At 37.8% G+C, this 25,967-nt stretch overlaps 1 protein-coding gene and 2 long non-coding RNA genes across 9 annotated transcripts in view; 1 reads left to right on the forward strand and 2 right to left on the reverse strand.

Annotated features, from left to right (window-relative positions):
• Window positions 1-25,967, forward strand: part of Tei (irregular chiasm C-roughest protein teiresias) — a 326,287-nt gene that overhangs the window by 250,396 nt on the left and 49,924 nt on the right. For 4 of the 5 annotated variants that reach the window (XM_077400367.1, XM_077400346.1, XM_077400338.1 and 1 more), the window contains 2 exons: window positions 11,048-11,194; window positions 14,102-14,374. In XM_077400367.1, the coding sequence (XP_077256493.1) occupies window positions 11,048-11,194; window positions 14,102-14,374 (420 nt within the window). The remainder of the gene's footprint in view (window positions 1-11,047; window positions 11,195-14,101; window positions 14,375-25,967) is intronic. The other variant, XM_077400356.1, reaches the window with a different exon arrangement.
• Window positions 1-25,967, reverse strand: part of LOC143895222 (uncharacterized) — a 231,642-nt gene that overhangs the window by 60,836 nt on the left and 144,839 nt on the right. For 2 of the 3 annotated variants that reach the window (XR_013256248.1, XR_013256252.1), the window contains one exon: window positions 19,849-22,540. This is a non-coding gene — a long non-coding RNA (uncharacterized LOC143895222). Of the gene's footprint in view, window positions 1-19,848; window positions 22,541-25,967 lie in introns of those variants that run through there. The other variant, XR_013256251.1, reaches the window with a different exon arrangement.
• Window positions 16,450-19,716, reverse strand: LOC143895261 (uncharacterized). The gene is made up of 3 exons (XR_013256264.1): window positions 18,662-19,716; window positions 17,241-17,922; window positions 16,450-16,917 (listed from the first exon to the last, which is right to left on the reverse strand). It is a non-coding gene; the product is annotated as an uncharacterized LOC143895261 (long non-coding RNA).

Below are 25,967 nucleotides of genomic sequence, written 5' to 3' on the forward strand. Positions count from 1 at the left end.
GGATCGTAAAAATGACCTACTTGATTAAATTCGTATCATTATGAGGAGAATTTGGTTCTTCCTCGTGTAAAATAAATGAGCTAACAATGCGATTGTGGTACTGAAATTGAAAGACTAATTGTGTAGATAATAGAGAACGTGAGCTGACAATTATATGCGAATTTTACTAGTTATATGTACATATTATAATATTATAATTATCGCATGGCGCGCAAATAATGTTTCGAAGTAATAATATTGTAAGCGCCATTCTTAATGTATTATACCTTGCAAAATGCACTCTCTATAGAGCCGGAGATTTTCCCCTATTTCCATGCGAAATCCGCTATAACGTAACAATCGCGCACTCATTCCTCGAAAGAAGTAATTCTCGCGTAATTAAACCATTACCAACGATATGCTTAGGTGAGTCAAACGCATGTCGCCGCTTGCGGCATAATAACGTGTCGTCCTTAGCTTAGGGGTTTGAGGAAGACGAGGGAGGGTTCCGAAGTTCTCTGCATTCACGCGATTTCCGTCAACCTTGTCGTCTCTCAGCGTCTCACCTCCCCTAAAATCTCATCGGGGATCCCGGGCTCGAGAGTCGGGGCGGGAGGTAAGGTGGTACATCCCATAATCACATTATTACGTACCGCAACGGGCGCGACAACTCTACCACACAGACGCCGGCAGAAATCGGGACAATGGACAACCCCACGCCGTTGCCGGTCCCTTTCATCCCGGCAATTCTCGCCGGCGCGGCGCGCTTTCATTCGGCTCCCGATAGACAGGTGTACGCGCTCGATATTATCCCCGTCTCGATGCACTACTACACGCGGCTGCAAGCCGCGCCTATTTCCGCACTGTAAATTTCGTGCCGGCGATAAAGGGAGACTTGGCGCGCCGTGCGCCTCGTCGTGCCGTACACGAGCAACGTCGATCGAGGAAGCTGTTACGCGACGCGTGATATCGGAGCAGTACGTTGCTCCATTTAATCTGCCCTATTGGCCGGCACTTGTGCGAGAGAAAGAGATAAGATAACGGGAGCGATTACGCGGATATACATCAGATGCGACGTGAATGCATCGCAATGTCCCAGGAATCAGAACGAAGAAATTGTGTATCTATACTGGTTAACAGTTGCAATAACTTATTATTTTATTAACATCAAATTGAAATATATTCCATAATGTACTATTGGTATATATATAAATGTGCATATATACTCTTACAGAAAAAAAACATTATTTATGTGTAGAACAATCATGTGTGAACATTGTTTGTTATTATTTAAAACGTGAATAATGTCGTTACTTTATATTTGACATTATAATTAATCAAAATGTGCAACTTGTGGTAACCTGTGTGTTCCAAAAAATAAAATATTTTGGATATTGTAAGGAAAAAGTCATTCTAAAATATAATTGAGCTTATTTACTTTTTGCAATGATCGCAAGAATTCTTTTCTAGTATTTAATAACACAATAATTAATTTAACAAATAATCTATATATATATATATATATATATATATATATATATAAAATGGTTGATCCTGATGAAGATGAGTAACAATATGATACCGTAACGACGGATTACATAGCCTTGCACTTCAAATGTAAAGTAATTAAAGATTATCGTGATTTGCAGCACGGTGTTTCGCGTTATAATTAATTCGTATTAAAATTTACAAAAAGACGAACGAAAGGGGGTACTCAGACGCATAGACTCATTACCATTTGGCTGTTTGGTCGTGGGAGAACTCACCGGCCGCGGCCGCTTCTACGGCCTGATAAATATTTAAAACTGTCTATAATTCCCTCCTTCCTGTGAGCAGTTCCTGAACGTTTCATGGCACTTTTAATCCCACCGTTATTTCATATTCCAAGCTTAATCTGCCTTATCTCCCCCAATCGAGGTGTTCATTGATTGGAATAAGCGATATAAATCCGCGTTCCGCGGCGTGAGAAATTATCATCGTAGCGAAGCAGAAGAAATAAAATTTCTACGGAGCAAAAAGATATAATTGAAATCATCTGAAAATTAACGATGAATAAACGTGAATTGTGAAAGAAGAAATTTATACATACATATTTTTTTTATCAGAGACATCTGATAATTTTACTTTAATTTTAATGGAGATTAAAGATTAATAGTGCAAAGTTAAATTGCATGCACTAAATGGAGATAATAAATAATTATACTTTCTTTTCGATGCCACATATCGCTCATGGCGCTTCACCTTGGTTACTTTATTAAGTTAGTGACTTTATTTATGAAGCAATTTCTCAACTTGATCCCTTCAGCTAATGGGTAGTAAAGCAGTAAAATTTTAATAATCTCGCTGATTTTATATATTTTTCTAAAGACCCCGTTTATATAATTCATAAAATCGCTTACAGGTACACTCGATTACAGGTAGTGTAATCAAAAATTAAAAAATTTTTAAGAATGTAACTTTAAAAAATATAGGATCCATCGAACCAGAGTTTTATTTTCTTTTTAATTTCACAAAGTAGACTTTTATTAGTAGCAGCAATTTAATTTGGATTACTGCAGTTAAGATTATTGAAAATAAAAAAGCAGTAGGAAAAGATAAAATCTTTGGGCGAAAGAAAACTTTTTTCAAAGGGGTAAAGTCCGAAAAAGGGAGATGCTCCGTCTAAGATACTCCGTATACGAATTGCTCATGAAAAACACAGCAAAGTAATTTCGATAAAGTACATCGGCTGCTGCCGGATATCTGCTTTCAGCTTCGCGTGCGGAAAGCAATATTATCCACGTCATCGTTTTTCACGAGTCGTATAATTTTGCATAATGGACACCGCGTTAACACATACGTCCATCAAAGAAAGGCGCGTAATAACGTTTATTTTTATGAATCTTTCGCCAAGAAAGTACGTATGTGAAAAGATTGTCTTTTCAACAGCGATGCATCATCATAGCTTAATGCAGTGACGCATATTTATACACATTCAAAAAATGCTTCAAACTCAATACTATTTAAAAATCAGTAAGCTATTAGAATGATTTTTATCTCGCAAAGAGCCGATAACATTTTTATTAATAAATAGATACGCATAAAAATCGGCAGAATTTCAGAAAACATTCGTTTATTATGTGTGTATTTTAATGGTCAGACCATGGCAACGCTTTACCAAAAACGTTTTGCTGTCGTATTACATAACGAAAATATGGAATCGCATGAAATCCAGCATACTATAAATTTCACAATACGCCGTTGTAGTCACGGTATTAAATTTTGGTTACGTTTATCCGTGTCACACAAATACGGCTTTCAATATACATATATACCAGCAAAAATCTGTTTACCCATTAAATTCCGCATATTCCGTGTTCCGTTATCGCCCGGGTCATTAGCATAATTAAATTGCATAAAGCGTCGTGTATTACGAGATGTTATTACACGAGCCGGTTTGCTCTAACCAGCCAACTATATTTTTATTAAGTCAAATTGAATCCCGCTCGGCGTTACCAAATCGTACATCTCCGTCCACTCTCCGCCGCGATTTCGAAACCTTTTTCGTAATTAAGGCTCCCGCCCCGATTTGGATTCTGGAACAGGATTTACGGTGTATACACCGTCGTTCGTGGATCGGTAACGACGTTGCTTTTTAGCTGGTGCCGGTGCGGCGAATAAAAGCTCACCGCAGCATAATTTCCTTTATTCATCGTCAATCAGCGCGGCTTGAGCCGGGTAAGATAGGGAGAACGGGGGCCGCGGACGAAACGAAGAGAACGAGAGGGATTTCCGCGCGGAGTTCGCCGGCGAGACCACTTTCTTGATTAGACCGTACCGTTTAAGCGGGTGAACCCATTACATTCGTTAAACGTACTCGCTGCGCCGACCAACTTTTCGCCTAGGTGCATCCCGTCCCGCGCCAGGGTATTGCACTACGCGAGTCAGCCGCTTTTGCCATGCATTTCACTTCCCCGAGTGAAAATCGGAATCGCGATTTCTTGCTGTGAACGAATCGGGCAGGTGTTGATAAATATTTAAAAGCGCGCCACTCTGCATTCCGGAAACGCGAGCTGCATTGCGCTTCGGCTACAATATGGGAAATGGATGATTTTTTCCGCGCATCACGCCGATCGATACATCTCGTACTTTGATCCGATTAAAACGCAAGATAATTTTAAATGCATCCTGTCCTTAATCTGCGTTACTCTGCGCTAAGTAGTTTCTTTTTTAAGTAAAGCATTAATATATGCAGAATATAGAGTAATTATACCAATAACTCCGATATTAATTATATCATTTAGCATTAAGCATTAATTATAGCATTTTGCATACAGCGTTAATAATATCATTCAGCATTAATTATATTTATATTATATCGAAAATTCCCAATGCTTACTTTCGACAGACATTCAGAAAGAACTGAAACTATATTGAAATAGCTCATCTGTTTCGCTTTTATATACATTCGCGGATATTATTATTCTTTCTATTCAGCAAATTCGCGTCGGTTATAATCAATGCAAAGAATCAGCTCGTACAGATCCAGTAATGGTCTCCACGAGAGCCAGTGCCGCACACGCCCGAGTGTTCCATCGAAAAAGCAACCTGAGTTTAATGCGGCCGATTAATTCGCTTTTCAACCAACTTTTTTAATTCGCTCTTCCACGTTCGGTATTCTGCTCGTTAAGAAACACCTTTTTAATCCTCTTTACGTAGCCTGATCCGCGTAGTATTTACGCAAGACTGCCTTTTCGATCAACTTTATACGATAGGAGTGGAAATTACAATTTCTCTTGAATTAATCAGAAAAGCATGGAGAGGCACTCGAACGAGAAGCTCATTCGCGACGCAGCCCGCCGTCCTCACCGCCCACCGCTACGATGAAGTACTACCAGCCTCGCTGCTGGCGTAAATCACAATCGCGAATAACAATTTCGAGATCCGATAGAGATCTCGCGCAGCGCTCTATTCACATCTCGAGTGAATCACGATCGTCTTTCCGTCTCTGCGTCTTGAGTTATTTATTGTCCGTTAAAACTTTGAGCAAAACTATACTTCCCTTGATGGAAGTGTCACGAAAATAAAGTGCGCGTTTTTACACTATTTGATATATTCGAGGAGTCGAAAGACGTGTAAAAATGATTACGCTGAAAAGGCGAAAGGATTTATAGTCAAATGTTACTGCATTTTCTGTTATTCTTTATGTCGCACGGCCAAGAATTATAGATCGAACAATATGTTATATAACGTTTATCTTTTTACAATTATCTGTGTAAATTTCATTATCGTTTTCAAGCGAATTAATATTAGCTCTCTTTGTGTCGGTTTTAGAAACTTAAATTAATGTTAATAATATAATTTTATACTTTAATTAGGGAATTAACTGACTATTTGAAGCGTTAACTACTTGCCGCAAATATCGCATTAGATGAACGACAAATTAATGCGCGAGTTTTTTCGAAATATTGATAAAAAGAATTGCGTTATCAATCCAGGATCTGAAAATTCGAAAAATTGGATTGATTGTGTAGTTGCGTTTATCTCGTTATTGAGTTACACAAAACGCTGAGAACAGCTGCAGCCGTCACTTTCCGCTGCGATCAGCCGCGTACGAGTGATAAGAACTATGATGGACGACCTGTTATTACCAAACGTCAGAAGACACTGCGATTTCTACAAGAATTATTGCCAAATACTGCTCTAAAGTAACGGTTTAGCTGTACGTCTGATGTGTCGCGACTTTTTATATCTTATATCTTATATCATACACCACTGAAGAATTAGGTACTTAATGGCCGCAGAAATCCCTAACATTTTTTATACGTGAAACATTGTCAATCTTTGGTATAAGTTCGCGACGAACAAAACTTTATTCGCGACGTTACAACTTTCTTCAGTGTATCTATTTTAATGTAACATAATATAATAATTTGCCTATACGACTCATAATGATCAAAGATTAATTAATTAAAAATTAAACTTGCATATTACATTCACTCGTACAGCTATTCGCGCGTAGTAACAATTTTCCCGAATAAAAGCCTTTTTCGATTGATAATGAAATACTCGGCTGTCAATCGTATTACACACATTCGTGACATTAATTATTTATTTAATTTAATAATATCTGAAATTTGATTTCTCTTCGAGAATAATTCTGACCTCGCTGTTAAATTAATTGAACTCCCATGTTACCGATATAGTCGTTTGTTCTGTGTGATATGCTTCGGCAACGAATATCTCTGATCGCAGATCTTATTTGATATATATGTGTGCTCCTCCAATTCTGCTTGCGACAGACAATATCTTTCTCGTGTCAATATTACTACAGTCGTGAGCAGGGGAAATCGTATAGCCTTTTGTGCGAGGATATATCGCGGATCGGTGAAATAATTTTTTTTTCTGTGTGCACTGGCTACGAAATAACTAGATTTATTAAAGTCGTCCCCGTCTTCGTATTACGTCCGGGCAGACTGTATAATTAATCGGCAGCCACGGGACGTGACAGAAAAATCGACGTCCCGTCGTCGTGACGGATGACGCCGCGCGGCTGCGACGGGAAGCGGCTATATGTGAGTTATCCTATTAAATATTCAATTATTTCTGTCTTCCACTCCTGACGTCTAGAATTTGCTCGGCGCGACGGCGCGCGCTGTGCCGAGCCAACGCCGCGCCGGCGGCGGCGGGGCCAAGCTTAATCCCTATTCATAGACTCAATCGAGTGATTTCGAATAAATTCTTCCCAGCCGTTCCGCGAGATCCGCTGCAATTAAAATACTTTAATATCCTTTGGAGCACGTATCCGCCTCGGGCAATTCCTTCGCCGTCCGCGAACCTTTTCCCCAAACTCGCTGCCGCCGCCGCCGCCGCCGCCCATTCCCAATTTCTTTTTGGTACGGTTATACTCTTATTAAACGTTCCATTCCTTCTCGAGGAAGCACGTTTGCCTCTCGTTCAAAGTCTTTATAGGGAAGGCAAGTAAGGCAAATTCAGACTCTCCCGATTTCCCGTATTGCAACAAATAGTCGATTTCGCAATATGGCTTCACAAAGTCGGGATTCGCTTTGAGACTAAAGGGGAGTTTACACACGTAATGATTAGTGGCGCCAACTGACTGGCATTCATTGGCGCCAAAAACCGATTGGCAAACTCACAAATGTTTACACATTGATTGGCGTATAATATGGAAAATATTTAACATTTATTAAACACACAGTAAATGACAGCAAGCCTATAACTTCAAATTTTGAAGTTATGTGCTTTGGCCAATAACCGTCAGTAAACGCCACATTACTATATACGCCACATAGCGCCAGTTTGTATTAAGTGTTTACACTTGTATTGTTACTAGCGTTAGTCGATTGACGCCACTAATCATTGCGTGTGTAAACTTCCCTTAATGAATGTTTAAACGATTAAGCTAGGAACTAAGTCAACAGGAACTATGACATTCCCGGATGTGTAATTTGTGATTGTATCCAACGCGGCGGTATCCTCCGAACATCTTGCAGCATGTTGGGGAAACTTTCAAACAAAGGTCGAAGTAAAAACGTAAAAATAATTTATCATGGTTCTGTCGGATGATCTATTACGCCGATACATTGGACGCAGGAACATTTTGCAAGAAGAAATGGGAGCGTCAGCTGCGTAAAATTGCTTAAGGGAAAGTCGATCTTTATACGATTATTATTCGGAGGTGGAGCGAGGATATCAGAACTCCAATGATATATTCAGAATAATTCAAGGATATCGTTCCGAGTCCGTAATTTTATTAACTGTAAAGTCCGCGCTTTATGTTCTTATATACTTTTGTCTAAAGAAATAATTATCAGTTGCGGTAATTTATAAGTGTATTATTACTGATGTTAGATTTTATTTTTTCAACTATATTATGTATTCTTTCTTCTTATTTGCCGACATGCCGGATATTTTAGCAAAACATTATTTAATAATATTAGCATTTTTTGAGTGACAACATTATTTTTGATAAGGAGAAAAGCAAAACTGGTATTATATTTTTTAATATTTTTTTATGCATCTTTTGGACAGTTTTTAATATTTCGGTTATGTAACAAATCTCCTTTGCAGTTTATACAGATCAGCATTTTATTTTTGTATCATAATATTTTTTAATACAGAGGTATCTGTGTGATACGCGATATATGTGGAAGATCGGTTTTTGTTGCACGTCGCTGCGTGTTAATTTTTCGTTACAGCGTTTAGAAAATCGTGTACACTTTTTATGTAATTTGACAGGTACGCTAATCCGTTACTAAAATCAGGTGCGAAAACATGTACACGTGCTTTGTAACATGACGCGCCATGTCGAGAGAAATGCGTTCGTGCACTGACCAACTCTGCCACTAGATTTAAAAAAATCACACGGATATAGATATAATTGCCAATATATTTGCACAGAAAAATTGTAGGGCGCTAGCTAATCTTGGTCTTGTTTGAAAGCTATGATTCTACTGCTTTCCAAGAGGGTCAGATTGTTTATCTCGGACGATTAGTTTGCGAAACATCGTAGGTTAATTACGAAAATGAAATTACTTTTGCCACAAGAATCAATCTTCGTCGTTGAAAATAGAAATCACCATAGGTTTCAATTAATTTATCATTATTATTTTATGTCATAATTGTACATCTCAAAAAATCGATTTTTTTAAAATAAACGAAGAAAATTATTGGGACCTTAATACACTGAAAAGAGCCTGTATGCGAAACACATTTATAATTTACCACGCGAGAAATTTTCATGTATTTAATTTTGGCAGGAAATTCTTCGTCCTGCATCTCAATTTACTTCGAGTTGGCTTCGTTTATTTCCCGGCCAAATTGGCTGAATTCCGGCCGAACTTACCACAGAAATATCATGCTTTTTTTTTTGGATCAAGTCACGGCCTGGCCCTATTTCATGCGAAACGGCGCCGCATCTCACGAAGTTCGCCAAGGATACTGTACCGTTAACACAATCGAGCATGCCTTGGCAATGTTAAAGGCGAGCGGTGTCTTTAATAGAATAGCCTACCACCCTTCCCGTGATTATGACTGGCCTATATAAAAGTTTCGCCACAAAACTTCGTCTGGCGATACATGGAATCCGCTCTTTCTTTCTTTCGCCTCCAGTCCTTTCTCCGATATCTTCCCGCATTTCTCGCCTCCTGTGTAATCCTCCCCATTTCATGTGAGTGTGTCTTCCGACTACGCTCCCTCTTTCTCTCTCTTCCTTTGTTCCCCAGGGTAGTTCTACATTCGCCAGAGCGGTATACTTTCAACTAGCCAATCCGACAGCTGCGTCGAATCCGCGGCTTCGCTGTAACGAGGTCGATGGTAGAAGAGAGAAGGGATGAGAGCGGTGATGGTAGAGCCGAAATAGTGGAGAAGGAAATAGGCTCCAGCTAAATGAAAATTTCGGCGATAAACGGCAAAAGAAAGGCCAGCGGGATTGATACTGGCTCTCTCGGAATCATTTCCACATTTATGAATAAGTTGAATGAATGTCCTTTTGGACTCTCTTTTCGGTCGCCCTCCACAATTCAATTATTTTCTTTTGGTATTATAGCCATGTCACCAGCAGTAATACATTTTTAATTCCATTGCAGTGATGTCGCGCTCTAAATTGCCGTATTGCGTAATTATCTTAATTATCTTGTGAATAATTTGAACGAGAAACAGCCAGCTTGTTCCTTTTCTCTCTCTTTCTCTCTTTATTTCTATCCTTTTATCTCTCTCAGACAGTTTGCCAATACAAAACTTTAAATCAATTATCCAAGAACATTTAATCACGAAAATGATATTTCATAATTAATATAATAGTGTTATCTAACGGGATGGATCACGTCATTTTAGAAACGCAACAATTTGGATAATAATATATAAGTAAGACAAAATCATTAACATCTTTTATAATCTCATCTAAAAGAATTTTTACGATCTAATTATTTTTGTATCTACATTTTTAATCCATGCTATCATTAATGAAGACCCACATGTATTCTGCCAAAACAATACATTCATAAACGAACTTTATGCACATTCACACAAGAAAAAAATAATCTAATAATTTTAAATCTATTAAGTTTGTGGAATTAATTAAACTTTAACTTTTGATCCGTTTCCTCTATTCGACGATTAAGGTAGGCGTCTCGCTACGTGCTAGTCATGTGACTGTTTGTAGGTTTTTACGTTCAGAAATATATTTCAGGCAATTTTTGCTAAGGGAAATATAATTTTATGACGTATGGTGTAAAATTTCATACGTGACAAAGTATGTTACTTTTTCCAAATTATGTGATTTTTTTCATTTGACTCCGTTTTGATCGGCTGATCATGCGAGTCGTCGAGAAAGGTTACAAGTGAGAAAAATACTTTTCGATTGAATTTTGACACGTACTGAGAAAGGGTTTCAAAACGCATGACAGGGGTGTCAATCACTATCCACGTCGGCTAAGAAAGACGAGCCCCATAACCTGCAACTACAGTGATTAGCCAGTGGCGTTGCCAAGTCTTCCCAACCTCACCTCGACCAAAAAATGTCTGCTCGATTACCGCATTTTCACTAAAATAAACTGAAAAATTAGCAGCGAAATCTCCGGTAAACTATATATTTTATGGTTGCATCGGATTCTTCGAAATCTAATGTACAAAAAGCAATGTTTTTTTTCACTTCATCTAATCGAAAAATGCGAAAATATGTGATTGAAACCGTGATAGAGCCTTCTTTTTCTGGCCGTCTGTATGAAGTAATGCAAAATTTGTGATTTTCGAGATCGATTTTCTAGAGTAAATAGTCGGTAAGGAGCCACAGAAAAAATCGATTGCAAAGCTGATCATATAATTTGATATACGAGACGACTACCTTAATGACTAGTAGTTTCAAGTAATTAATGATCGATTTGCGTGCGCGGCAATTGTCTTTATGAAAAATGTCGCGAAATCATGAACAACGAGAGAAGTCGCTTGCAGCCGAGACTCGCTCGGCTGACGCGAACTGCGCGACGACGTTAACGCAAATCCGCGGACCGTGCGTGCTGTTTCCAGTGCGTTAATTCGTATATCCACCAGCTTTCCGCTTGTGTTTCAGACAATGGACCGCCCCCCGTGGAGCAGAGCGATGACGGATGGTTGAACTTCACAAAAATCACTCGGGCCGAGAGCGGCTGGTACAAGTGTTACACGCGGCATATGCTCGGCATTTTCACCAGCATCGGATATTTTCTCAACGTTCGCTGTGAGTAAATCGTTGTCACGCCACTTTGTCGCTTTCAATAGCGTAGGATTTCTCGCCGGGATTCGAGCAGGAACGTCAAGTTAATAAATGTATCGCTTTTGATAAAAAAAGAAAGAAAGAGTATTCTTTTGAAATAATTTTGGAGAAAGTTTTCATAATTTAACTTGTTAAATGGAGATTTTACGATTTTTATGACGCTTTCAATTATTAATTTTTATAATCTTACAATTAAAATAATAGACCTTTGCCGGTAATATGGAACTATCACGGTTGACAAATTAACGGACGATATATTGCAAAATGATTTAATTAAGGATATGTAGACATTTCTTTTATGCATTGCTGTTTAAATAGCTACTCGACAGAATATAAAAGTCTTTTTTTACAAAATTAAGATTATCAGAAATATGTTTAGATCTTTTATGTTTATATTGACTATATTCTTGACAGTCTGTCAAGTTGTGTTTCTATCTTTCTATATGCATTTCTTTTTTTAAAATTAGTAAATTAAATGTCACGTAATGTTATAAATATGTATAAAACGACGGTGGCGCCTACGAAAGATAATTACGTCACAGTGCATTTTTGGCTTATGTGTATTGTCTATCCCCTATGCATTTGATAGCGCTCGAAGAGACATTCCCCCTGATTCGGAATGCGAAGGGGGTAGTCGCTGCAGCCAATAACCGGATACCACAGTCATTTGTCAAGGGCGGAAACCACCGAGCCAACCGGAAATTATCCGTGCCCCGTCGTGAAAATTTGCAAATTTCCTACCTAGCCCCATTCCTTCCATCTTGCCATTATAACCAGAGGGTGATGCGCACCCTGCATCTCAAACCTGCGGCCCTCGTCTCTCCCCATCCTCTTGTCTTCTATCTAGTTCTCTATTCTTCTCTATCACTCCTATTCCCCCCTCTCTCTCTGTATCTCTCTCTTTCTCTTTCTGCCCTTGCCCTCTTCTCTCTTTTGCTCTCTCTCTCCCGATTTCTCGTCTGCTCCTTCGACCGACGATGCTGGATACGGGCTTCCGAGCACCTAATCTCTACGCAATTTAGATGGCTCGAGAGCACCTATAAACTAACCATCCTCCTTCGTGGGAATTATCGATTACACTCTGCTACTATGTCCTGTTCGAATCTCCTCCTGGATTACTTATCCGCCGGATAACGTCAAGGCGGGTTAAACCGACGCGCTAATTTCGCCGGCTTGTAGACAGTCTACAGATAGGACGTAGTTTAAAGGGACAGGAGTGATAAGACCAGCGCTATCGACAGCCGAACAGATTTTTCTCGTGACTGTTACTCTCGTGTAGTATAGATGATGCAAACTTATATTATTTTTTTATACGTTACATTTTCATATAATATATTCATGTAAACTCATGTAATATTTTATATAATACATGCTTAAGTATAATTTTTAATTTATTAACGTTAAAAAAATTTAACATATATTAAAAAAATTATCTATTAAGTGTCCATAATAGTAATACTTGATAATGTTCAAACATTCGATTCAACAAAGCATTTTGGATGTGCATAATTCAATTAGTAGGGACACGAAAGGCATATCAAAGTAATTAGAGATAACGCGATCATAGACGGACGAGTATATGAGAATCTTAATCACCTTAGCGCACGCGAATCGCATTAAGATTTAAGACGATCACAAGCCACCACCGTAGAAGAAGAGACTTCAGATCAAATTTGGAGATAACGAGAGTCTGTTGAAGAGGGGAGTAATGCTGGCTGACGAAAAACGTCAAATTACCGGCCTGATTACCGAGCCTTCCGTTCTCTCCCTTTTCCTTTTCTCTGTTTGTTAAAGCGCCACAGCGGTGGTGTTTGCTGTAAAATTCCGAACAAACTACAAGACAAACGAGGTATAGTTGGAAGCCGAGCGAGCGTGAGAGGAAGTGAAAGCCTCCTATCGCATTCGCACCACTTTGATCCCTTTGTTTTGCTATAGGATGAGCTGGAAGATCAGCTTGCTAACTCAAAGGACTGCTACGTCCTCCCATTCCCCCTTTCCCGCTTCTTTCTCTTTCTCAGCCGAATTCCGTTGTAGCAGTCCGGCTCTAATTCCCGAACAGAGACACGAGCAACCCCCTTCATCTACTCTCTCGCCCTCTCTCTTCGCATTTCCTCTTCTCTTCCTCTCTCCTCTTTCTCTCCCCCCTCCTCCTCCTCCTCCTCTTCTGTTTCTCTCTCTCTTTCTCCCTCTTTGCAATTGTGGACATAGCGCTAGCTGGAGAGCAAACAATCGTAACTGTATAATTCCATAGGTGGAATCGGAATAGGACGAGAGGGATGAGGAAGGGTAGAAGTTGGAACCGACAGTACGCAACGTTGCGGTGGGGAAAAGATTTTGTCGAACCAGGCACGTGAGGGTAGAGAGATATTGCCTCAACTTTATCTCTCGTACGTGCCGCTGATTTCTGATACTCGAGTAGTTCCTCGATGACGATGAACGATATCGAAACTCTTAGGCACATTTAGGATTCGCAAGAGCTACTAATTATGAGACACGCTTTAACATTTCTTTTTGTGTCGTCAAGGAAAATTCATATTTGTATACTTGCGGAATCTAAAAAGATAAAATATGTGTAACGACAGATGTAAAAGCGTGCTAAGTTTTTAAGGTAACAAATAAAATCCAGATTTTCAAAGATATTATGATATTTTTATTGTGAATTACCGCGTGTTTTATCACATTTTTTACCATATTCACGAAGTACAAAATGTCTAGGAAGGAAAATCTGAAAGTGCCATTTTAGATGTGCGTTACATCCACGTTGTGTATTATTTTTCGTGCATTGTCTTATTTTTCTGTATGCGGCCTATACGTTTAAGTTCGAATCTCGAGTTTGCCACTCGTTGAGAGATTTAAATCAATGGCATTTAGATGATCCAGATATGGAGACCGAGGCGGAAGCGCTGAACGGCGAGGCGACCGATTCCCGAAGGATGGAAGTGCAAATTGGTGGCGCTGTGACCCTCGAGTGCGACGGCGGCTGTTGGGGCCACGGGCCCGGGATGGATCCGGTGGGAGGGCCCGGGCCTCTCGCTCTGAGCCGGGTGGTCTACCAGGAAGCCGGGGAGTATCGATGCGTCGCGCCCGATCGGAAAATGCAGGACACGTGGCGAGCTCAGTTACCTTATCACATCAAGGTTACCGGTAAGTCCGATAAAATTTCTACCAGAATAGACTGCCAGGTTTCCCGATGTTTGCTAATGCAAACGCGGTTTTTCCCCCTTTCGGCTTGTTCGTGTATATCAGCGGCGCGCGCGTATATACGTCTCTCTGGGCACTGGCGGGAACGTTTTTTTTTTCCTGTCCGCGAGCGCGCAAACCAAATGCGATAGAGATTATCTGAAAACCGATTAGACGTTCACAGTGCGCGTCTGCGAGTTACAAATTGAATTGCGATTCACATGACGTTGATAATGCGCGAGATGCATTGTTGCCGCGATTGGTATCTGACGAACATAACATCGCGCGGCGTGTCGCATTGTACCCGGCTGCATTGTAGGTTGCGGCTAACTACCTTGCCCGCTATCTGGTTCTAAATTTAATTATAACAGTCGACATTGAATTAACCGTGTTACGGTGTAACCGTGTTACGGTTAGTAACACATTAATTATCGGGTTAAACTTTTGACGACCTGCTGAGGAGTATAGCAAAACGTCGCGTGGAGTTAATGCATTCCTTTAATCCGTTTAATGTAGTTACATTTCGGCAAAACAAATAAACTGGAGCCATACTCAAATGGTATAATTTGTGCATTTACATTTCACGTACACTTGTGTACACGAAGTTTGTTACGGTACGTACGCGGTTCAGCGGGTCAAATAAGATACTCCATTATGAAACGCGCGAGTCGAGTGAAGAATTGAAGGGCATACATTTGACAGAAATATCTAAAACTCTTAATGAATTACATTATAATTACGTATATCATAACTACATCGCATCGAATAGATTAAATGCTCCAAATTTAAACATATTCAAGTATAAAGTTTTCTCACAAGCAACTAAAATGCAGCAAAGCAAAATTCAAAGCAAATGGCCTTTATAGATTTATTGGAATTACAATATGTCGTTCAGCCCTTAGCTTTAATTGGAAAAGTTTTGCTAATAGTATTTTAGTAAAGCGCAGAAATATTTTTATAATGAATTTTAAGCTTTAAGAATTGCATAAAGAAATAACCTACAGATCGATAATATATCGCTTTCATTTAACAAAAGTATTTTCACACTCGTTAAAATTTATATTGTTCTAAATATAAATATTATTAGAAAAAATAATGCTAAGGTGTGAGGTAATAATGCAAATTTATCTTTGTTTGAATCGAAAAAAGACACATTACATTTTAGTGACAAAAATCCTGCAGGAATGTAAAAGCGGGAGACAGAAATTTTTGGTTCGTTACATTAATTTGTCCTCTCATCAGATAGAAGCCGTTGCGGCTAGCATTACATTGTAATTATGATATTATTTTTTAATGGATATGGCCGAATAATAACCATCGTAATGTTTTAATGTTACCACGTGAAGCCACGTGAAGCCATACGGCTAACGATTTCATAAAACTTACACACTATATGTGTAGAGTAATTAAATACTTTTTCACCGTCACACATTGCGGCCGGAAGGAATTAATTAAACGATGAGAATGTGAAGCATTTTCATTCGTTATTAAAGCTTCGTAATAGCTCTCAGTATCATTTGCTGTACATCGGACCGCGCCATATAAGGTCATAAAAATATACGTATATTATTACTTTCTTGTGTTCTCTGCGAATTTTATCTCTAAGTATTAATTTGATACACCATAAATGACTCAAATTCTATATAAATTATACAATACAAACATATTAAAAATATTATAATATGAGAGAATCGTTAATACTTATATCATTTCTCTTTATATAATATAATGTATTATTTATAGATTTTATTAATTTTATATATAATGTTGGATGTCTCTTTAAAATTATTTATTTTATGCTTATTTTTTGCTAATTTTTTATTCAAATTTCTTAAATAAAAATTATAGAGTAAAGATATTTTGATTTTCATAAAAAAACATTTATTTGCATCTGTTTTTAATTCGAATACTCAATTGGTTACTACTGTTAGTAACAACTATCGATTATAATAAACGATGAGAGCATTTACATAAATAAAAAGAAGAAAAGAATTGTATTAAGTTATAATAAATATCGAAATGTAATTAGCAATAAAATATTTTAATATTTTACAATTTCTTTGGAAACATTGCACGTAGATTAATATAATTTATCACAATAAAATTTAAATGTCTAATATCTTTGGTCAAGATATTTTTTTCAATAATTGTACGCTTCCAGTTTGAAACTCGCATAGTCTTATCAATTCGAGAGAAAAGTCTCTGTATTTACTAAGAGTACGTGAGCTTTAGTTTCCATTCGAATTGAAGTTGAAGTCCGAATCCGATTTCGAATCTGCGCGTTTTTACCCGTCGAGAACCTCGAGAGACTAAACGGAAGCGCGAATGCTGATAAAAGTTGAGGATACATACTCGGCGCAACACAGATACCGGTCGCTTAGATGCGCACGTAGCATACTCTTCGGGGATAGTGGTCAACGGAACGTGACGTCGTATAAGGCGAGCAGAAGATCAGCTGCGGTTAAACCGGGCCAAGTTGAACGTCTTGAAATGCTGCGTTTGAACGCCTGGATGATAATAGAATTACTTATAAATGTTTTGCTTACACGATATTAATCCGGTATTATCAAAGTGACAATTACATATAAAGAGACTTTGATTAAAAAATATGTGACAATCATGCACGTGACGAAACTTCGGATAGGTTTGCTAAAATATTGGAGCTGTACAAATAAGAATTAATTTGTATATAACTCCCTATATAAATTTGTGTATTTCAGTAATAGAATCTGACTTTTACGACTTAGCACAGTATTACTGGAATATATTTAAACGTATCTAGCTAGACGATGACGATAGAATGCGCGTAAACATTAATAACGACTCTTACCGATAACCACTTCTGAACCACGTTACATAGTCGCTACTTTGGAATTCGCATTCGCATTCGCGACACTATGAAAGAAAACAACTTTATGACGCGAAATGGGAATTGTTGCGTCGTAAAGCAGACTAGTGGCTCGGCATACTCTATCGAGGCGATTCCCGCTTCTTCCTTCGATAAGAGATCGATATAGCGTCGAACCAAGAATCACAAGGCTATGTATTGGAAATCGTGAAACACCCTGGTCGTCCCGCGGTTTTACTGCCACGGTATCCCTCCTGTTTGTCTTCGATTCCTCGGCTGGGGTAACGGTGAAAGAGCACCTTGCCCAAAACTGTCATTGTCACAGCAACGTCGGAGGACGGTCATTCGGCGAGGAGCGCGGATGAAAACGACGCGAGGGAAACGACGGAAGAGGGAAAAAGGCAGCGCGGAAGAAAGTTTGCGAACGTTTAACTTTTCCATTCCTCCTCTGATGGGGTCTTGTCCTTGTAAAACGGTTCCCGGACATCCTCGCCGACACGTCCGCCCGCCCTCGTCCAGGGCTTATAAGGGTGCACGTTGATCTGTCCGAAGGGTGTGCAAGGCACGTAGCAGCACACCGCGATATCTCGTTTCGTTTAGCTCTTAACGAGTTTGCACGGCTCCCGAATGGCTCATAATTTTGACCCGGATTTTCGTCTGAAAACTTGAATCGCGAGCGCAAATTAGCCTGTTGTTAATTCTCCACGCGAAAATTGAGACTAAAACGCACGGTTAATGTCAATAATACTCGAATAATCCCAATCTGGATTTGAATCCTGATTACATACAGTATTAAGACGTATATGCTACTTATATAGGATAACAAAATATATTAGATACAAGTACTTGGAGAAATTTCGACAGAAAAATGTAGAAGAGATCTCAAATCAACATCTCAATTACAAGATCTCTATAGAAAAATTTTTAATTTTGCATGAATTCATTCTTTAAAACGGAAGAGAGCGTGTCAATGAAAAATAGTTAGGTATATAGTCAGTTTGATGATAGAGGAAAAAATCGATAAATCAATTGGACGAAATTTTTTTTTAGAAAATCCTCGCTTATTCTATATTTCAGGGAATTCATCAAAAATTTCTTTTAAATTCCACCATCGTTGAAATTGTTCTCGCTCGAGATTTTCGGTCGTATTTCGCGAACGTATCATTCACCCGATAAAGAATCACAGGTACCCGGATGAATCCATAGACGACAAAAAGACACTCGTTCATTGAAATACGACGACGTTATACGTTCGCGATTGCGAGAGACGTTGGGACAGTTTCGTTTCTCGGTTTCAGCCGCGGATACGAGGCCGTATAGGAAATATCGTGTATGCCCGGTTATTTTCTCGCGCCCTATTTACGCGACGATGATAGATGCAGAACGTTTTCTTTCTCTTTTACCCCGCCCGCGTATATCCCTCATGGCCGGCGCGCGTTCTCTCTATCCGCTTCTTTCCTTCCTTCCTTCTACCACCATTCAGCCCGAAGCAATCGCTGGAGCAATCCCGACTTCTTATTGATTGCGGCTCGGGGAACTCGTGCGTGTAAGGCGCTCACAGCCCGTCCGCGTCGGTCGAACGTTCGCTATCCCGGCGAATGCTTCCTACGTCGTTTCCATGGAAATGAAAAGACACAGAAGGCACACCGAAATTATTTCGCCGTCGTCGATCGTCGTAAGCAATAATTTTTCCACCTCACTTTATCACTCGGCGCGTAACACCTCCCTCGGGGGTCGTACAACGCGCGAGATATAAGCTCTCGGTCGTTCGATATCAAAATATTTCGCTGCGATCCTAATATGTATTTTCTATAGGTTGTCGATCCCATTTCCCGGCTTCGCGCTTTTCCAATTCCTCCGCAGTAATTCACTCGACTTTGTTCGTCGTATCTTTTGAGAAATGCTGCTTCCCGAAATTTTCTGACGTCTCTCGCACGCGGAATGGAAGATTAGAAGTTATTGGAAGTATATACGGGAAGTGCAATCGATTCGCCAATTATGATAGCAAGATACTGCCGATTCGATTAAAACTTCTATTAAAATTACACCATTATTTGATTTGTATATTTTCCATTTTATCCTCGGTAATATAACGAAACAATTTAAATATTTTGTAATAAAAATTCAGTATTGTTTGAAACATTCGCTGGGATATATGATTAAACTTCTGTTCTCAAACTGATACACGCAATAATCGTGTAGAGATCTTTTGTTCCTTTTGTACACGTTGTTTCCGAATTGACCAAGCATGTAGCAATACGAGAGAAGTGTGGAGATGAAAACGCGTATCGTGCAACTTCAAAGCAACCATCAGTTGAATATATTATATGGACGCGCCGTACGTGCGGTTTGTATGATATTCGGTACCATAGTATGCGCGGCATGTTTGCAATAATCTCGACCGTACTTAAACGTTTGAAACCGCGATACACATTCACCGCACATCCCTACATATGCACATAATTTCTTTGGGAAAAAATAGGTAAATCGAAAAAAAGAACGATGGAAACATATTTTGTAGATTAATAAATCCTCCTCTTAACATTATGTTTTTGTTAAGTAAATTGTTTTTTGATTTCCAATTGCTTTTATTTGTATTGAAATTTTATTTGTATTCCTTGAATTGAAATTTAAAAAATAATTAAGTATTTCTTCCATTAAAATTAATCTAGTTTTGACGAACACACAGAAATGTAATATTGGAAAATTAATCCCCAGTGCAGCTTCTTTTTAATATATCTATTTTTCTCTTTGCGATTATACTTTTTGTGCAATTAGCAACTATGTGAGTATACTTTGTCCTTAGCGAGAAAATAAAGCAGCCTTTGATTATTGTCACGGAATACGCTTTGACTTTTGCTGAGAACTTTGATCAATGGATTTTATGAAGTTTGTCTGGGGACAAAATAATACACGTTTAATTAGAAAGCAAAAAAACGAAGCAGCAAAAATATTTTTACTTCTTGCCGTATACTTGTAGAGCGAATCGGTAAGCTAAAAACCCTTCTCGTGTACTACGGCTTCATCAACGAATCAATAACAGATGGCGATTAATTCTGTCTCGATGCTGATGGGAAACGAAAACTAAACTTGTGGAGTCTGTTGCTCAGCCTGTCTCTCTACCGTTCGCTACTTCGTTAAACGTTCATGAAATTTTCGCGCCTTCACGATAAGGATTTTTTTCTTTAATTGATCTGTAATTAGATGTGTTTGGATTAATGGTAGAACTTACGTAAAAATTTCGTATGTTCTTGTTAAATTACCGTCCAAGTTCGTCTAGCGAATACCACGTGCAGCTATTCCGTTGTAGAAAATTCAAGCTTCATTAACAAACTAAATGGCGCTGTTTGAATAATGTATAACCGGATAAATATTTTATAATTCGAACAAGTTCTCGGTGAGGGAGAAAGAGAGAGAGAGAGAGAGAGAGAGAGAGAGAGGGGGAGGGAGGAAATACAAACAGTTTTCATGTAAAATAAAGCTTAGGTAACTGAGCTCGGTGATAATAGAGCAACTAATTTTCCTAAACTTATTTAAGTTCTCTCTTATTTTTCATGTTTCGAATTTTCTTTTCTTATTTGTTACGTTCTTTGCTCGATTTTTTGAACTTACAATCTTGTCGTTTAAATGATGGATTTTTGTAGGGAAATGTAATTAAATCGTTGCAAAGATACAACGAAAATTACGATAAATAACTAATCAGTCGTCCCTTTCGGCGCTTATGATGCTTTAATTAGAGTTAACGAGAAAGTACTTAACAAATTTGCGTTAGTGCACCGTTGTCGCGTCGGGAAATTTCTGTTGATCTATAAAACACTTGCTGGAATCGTGTATATTTCGAATAGATCGATACAACTTTCCACCGTGGCGCAGATAACTGCCTCCTTCTCTTTGGGTCCGAGTTCCCCAAGAGCTTTCCATGGTTAACCGCCGGAGAGTTAATTTCACCCGTACACAACGATTGGAACGGCAAATGTGCCTCGTGCCAGCTAGCGAGCAACTTCGTATTTGCATGCTTGATAAAAGGAACGGTCGGATCTAGTCATTTGCGGAAGCCGCGCGTAAGAAACAAAGACTTGATTATGCGATCAAAGCGGAGAGAAGGAAAAATGAATCGCTTCGGGTTCAAAAGGCAAGTCTTATCACGGCCGCTAACATCTTACGCGGCGTGTAACTGAATCTTTTAAAAACCAACGTCAAACCTACGTTTATACAGATAGATATACCTCTCCGTAAGATCCATCCAGCTTCAAACGCGCAGATCTCGCGCAGAAATTAACTCGTTTCATTATCCAATGACGTGGATAGTAGATAGACGAACGAACAGCTTCATACCTCGTACTAACGAACGCACTAAACTTCACGGTTCATTAACGATAACTCGGCGAAACAAAAACTGATCTCGTATAATAAAGTATATTATATACTTATATGAGCACGTAACATTAATATGTACAGATTACTCATCGCTAGTATAATTTCACTGAGGAAGAAAAATGTTTGAAAAGAAGAACACGATTTTTCCTGTGAAAATAACTCAACATAATTTCGACAAAATCTAAAATGTGGAGAATAATGTTCGGATTTTATACAATGGTAAAATATACAATGGAATTATATTTCTCTGTAATACAAATAGTTTCTGGAAAAAAGTATTCAGAACATGTGCCAGTTATATTAATATGGAATATATCATCTTTCTCACACACGAGGTTTTTATATGAAATTTCGATTTAATCAATATAATATAAAGTTGCAGTAGTGACATCGCTAATCATCAAAACGACAATTATTTCGCAAGAAGTAACGACATTACCTACGTTTATATCCATTGTCAGTGTACCCGAGCACGGTATAGAGAACGCATGGCCGATTAGATTTAAATTCACATTGCTATGATTCACATTGCTATGTCGTTATTCGAACGAGATTCGGGCGATGGGAAATAACGACCCGAGAGACGCAGCTCTGTACGCTGCATACCGGGCTCAACGCGGATAGAGAAGGGTCGGGATGTGCACGTAACAAAACGTAACCCCAAAAACGATGGTGTACACGGGTTCCCCGAGGGAGCTGTGCAGCATTCAAACGAATCGAACGACATACAATCGTAACCCCGAAACGTGAAAGCCTGACCGCAGCTGTAAAAATCCTGCGTTGTCGATAAAAATTGCCTTCTAACGAAGCCGAGCTCGAATGAGCCTTCGAACACCCGGGGAAATTCTTTTGCGTTTATATTGAAACTTGCCTCTCCACTTGCTCTCCACTTGTATAGCGCCATTCTAAAAAAAAAAAAAAAAAATACGTTATTTCAACGAAACGTTATTTGAACTTCACACATTTCTTTTTACTTGACAGAAATAATTATAACCGATATTTAATTAAGCGTAAGAGATGTCAAGTTTTAAATAAAAGGATTATTTCTATTCGGTTAATTTTCTGTTGGAATGTATATTATATGATTTTGAATGTTGGATTAGCAGAGTTAATCTGTACATTTTATTTCTATATAAATGTATTTCTATATTATACAAATTTTACAATTTCTTTATTATAATCTTGAATCTAAAATGATTACTATAAATCGCGAATTATATAGTTGCCATTTATTTATTCCATCATAAAGAATGATTATATGAATATTATACAGAAAACATATTTTGTTAAAAACAATCATAGATATTAAAGTTTCTCATCATCATAGTTTTCTTTATAAATAGTGCATCCGGAAATAATTACTAGAATTACTTTGTAAATAAGTAAATAACATAAAATTATATTATTTACATGTAATTATTTTGAGATAAAGTTTGCCTCCAAATCTGAATAGGAGCATGCAAATTTAAACGGTAAATACTGTAATCTGTTTTTTCGACACATCACAATTCAATTAATTGTAGCATAAGATTTATATAGCAGTCAATCGTAATATAATTTACACATTTTTTAATTTCTGTCTCAATATAATATCAATAAAATGTTTATTGCTATAATCACTTCTGTTTAAAGTTGATCAATATTTTAAAATAATGCTATATATTCGACCCAATGCATTCAATATAGCCCACATTTTTCCAATCACATTTATGTCAAATATTTGGATTTTTATACTTTTTTAAGTTACTCCTCTTAGTTTTAAACTTAAAGTAATGTATCTCACAATATATCTTTATTTTCTCTTATCTAAACTTGCAATTTTTTATTTGCACTTAAATGCATTTTCTTGTTCGCAAAAATGAAAAAATATATATAAATCGAGGGAACATGACTCACATTAATATGAATAAAATTGGAAGGTTAAAAAGCTTTGCAAAATTATTTTTCGAGTCTTTCACTGTTCTAATTTGGTCGAGTTAGGGTTCATGTAACTTTGATTGAATAATTCGTGGAAAAGGCAATTGGTTAAGATCGCCAATATAAAGATAAGATTGAATACTCGTCGATGAAACTATCTTTTGCTGTGGCATCACATATATACACGTCTGTTCGGTGATCAGATGATGAACGACGTAGCTGCGCTATTTTTACGCCACTACTTTATCGCGAATGCACTTTGATGCTGCTATACATACATATTATATATATATATATATATATATATATATATATATATATATATAAAGGGTAACGTGAAAAATCTCCTCTGGATGATACGAACGATATTTTAGTTACACTCTTCATATGGATAACTACTTTTAGATCGTACGAGTGATACGAGATCTATTTTGAAAGTAAAGAACATTAGTTCCGCGTAAGTTGATATTATTTAAAAGAGGAAGATAGAAAATTTGGACCGTTCTCTACATCACAAGCTGTTTTATTGAATACATATATGTATTTTTAATAATGGTAAAATAGTTTTTTAATTAGTTGTATTCTACAATCAGGAAGCAGTCTTTCGGTTTCGAAATTATTACTTCGCGTTTTAATAAGATGAACATGACATTTGTATAATTATTGCAGAAAATATTCCTAGAACTCGTGTTCCTAGAATAAAAAATAAAATATAATGTAAGTTAAACTAAGAACATGTCTTTCACACTTTCCTTTACTTTCTTTGTAACATGCAAATAAACTTTATTCCACTTACTTTCAGGAATAAGAATCTTGTTGCAAATGCCTTTTGCATTTTCATGCTTACAAATGCAACACACAATACAAATTTGTTACTTTATTTAACTAGAAATTTAGAGAAGAGGCTTTTTTAAACTTTTTATTTTTATTGTTAAACAAGACATAATAATGAAGGACAAAATAAAATTAATAAGAGAAAGTTAATATTTCTTTTTCTCAATTATAGTAGTCGTGCAATTATGTCGCGATGTGATTTCTAATTTTATCAGTTCTTTCCTTCTGATGTATGAACTCCGGAGTTCCGATGGCGTTAATCGACTTATGAAATATCACGGAAACAAATTATTTGGTATTGTCGATGACACATGGGAATATAGCGGGGCCCTTCCCTTCGCTTGTGTCCGAAGAGCCTGCGGAGAAGAAAGGTGGATGTAATCATCGGACGCCTCGGGGGAATGATGCAAGGAAACGGGGTCTTGGAAGTCAATGACTCTCGGTCGTGTCTCCGTTCTCCCTTGCGACTGGGCCCCCGTCAGGCGGGATTACCTTTTTTGTCATTCTTGTCACGTGTATCTCTCCCCTATAACCCATCCTCCCGCGACTGGGCCGTCCCCGCATCTCTTTCTCTCTTTCGTTTTCACGCAGTCACGCCGGAAAAAGTTCCATTCCGTCGCTTTCTCACTCGCTCGATCGATACTTGATGATTAATTCCATCTTTTGAATATAGAGATCGCGAATAATTATTTATGGAAGCGTCGCGCCTCCGAAAAGATGAATGTTATTTCGGAGCTTACAATACCGCGATAACGACACTTGTCAGCTCGAGAATACACGTGTCTCTTTTATTAGGAAGAATGCTAATTTGTGGGTGCATAATTTATTTCTTTGTTTGCTAAGGAAGATACCAAACTATTCTGTTTGAAACACTTTGTCTTGTTTATTAACACTTGAATAACTTGTAGGTATAACTATTACTATTACCATTGATATATAATTTATATTGGATTAGGGTTTTATTAAAACGATATTATCTAATCTTTAATCTTGTTTCCTCTAATCATTTTCTGATTTCCGAACTCCAACTTGAAAATTTTTTGCTGCGAAAATTTCTTTAACGAAACCAATATGAAAGATTTGACTTTCCCTTTGATTATCCTTCATCGAAAACTTTCTTCTTGTAGTTCTCACGCTGATGAATAGAACGCGGGGATTGCGAACGATCTCACATTCGAGACGCGTTCCGCATCGGAATTAAATTTTATTTCACAGACCAGCGCCGTGATTGTTGCGGATGTAGGCGGTAAACGTTTACTTTATTCAAATTTTCAACTCTTTCTCCTCTCTCAATTACTCTTTTAACTTCGCGCAATAGAGTGTGATGCGCTTGATAAAATTCTGCCGGAATATATATATTTCAAATGATCCAACGAATATATACACAGTGTATAAAGCTATAAATGGGGGGTCCTTATAAATAAAACCAAGCTTCATTCAATTTTGTATTACTTCAGAGAATATTTTAATTATTTGCAAAATTTTTATATTTTTTGGAAATAAAACAGTACAACTTGGAAATAAAACAATAGCAGAGACTTGTTGGTAACTAATTTTACAGTACAGTTTACTTTGAAGCTT

Source organism: Temnothorax americanus, unplaced genomic scaffold, assembly GCF_048541705.1.
Source record: "Temnothorax americanus isolate GAGA-0224 unplaced genomic scaffold, ASM4854170v1 Scaffold1, whole genome shotgun sequence".
Taxonomy (NCBI): Eukaryota; Metazoa; Arthropoda; class Insecta; order Hymenoptera; family Formicidae; genus Temnothorax; species Temnothorax americanus.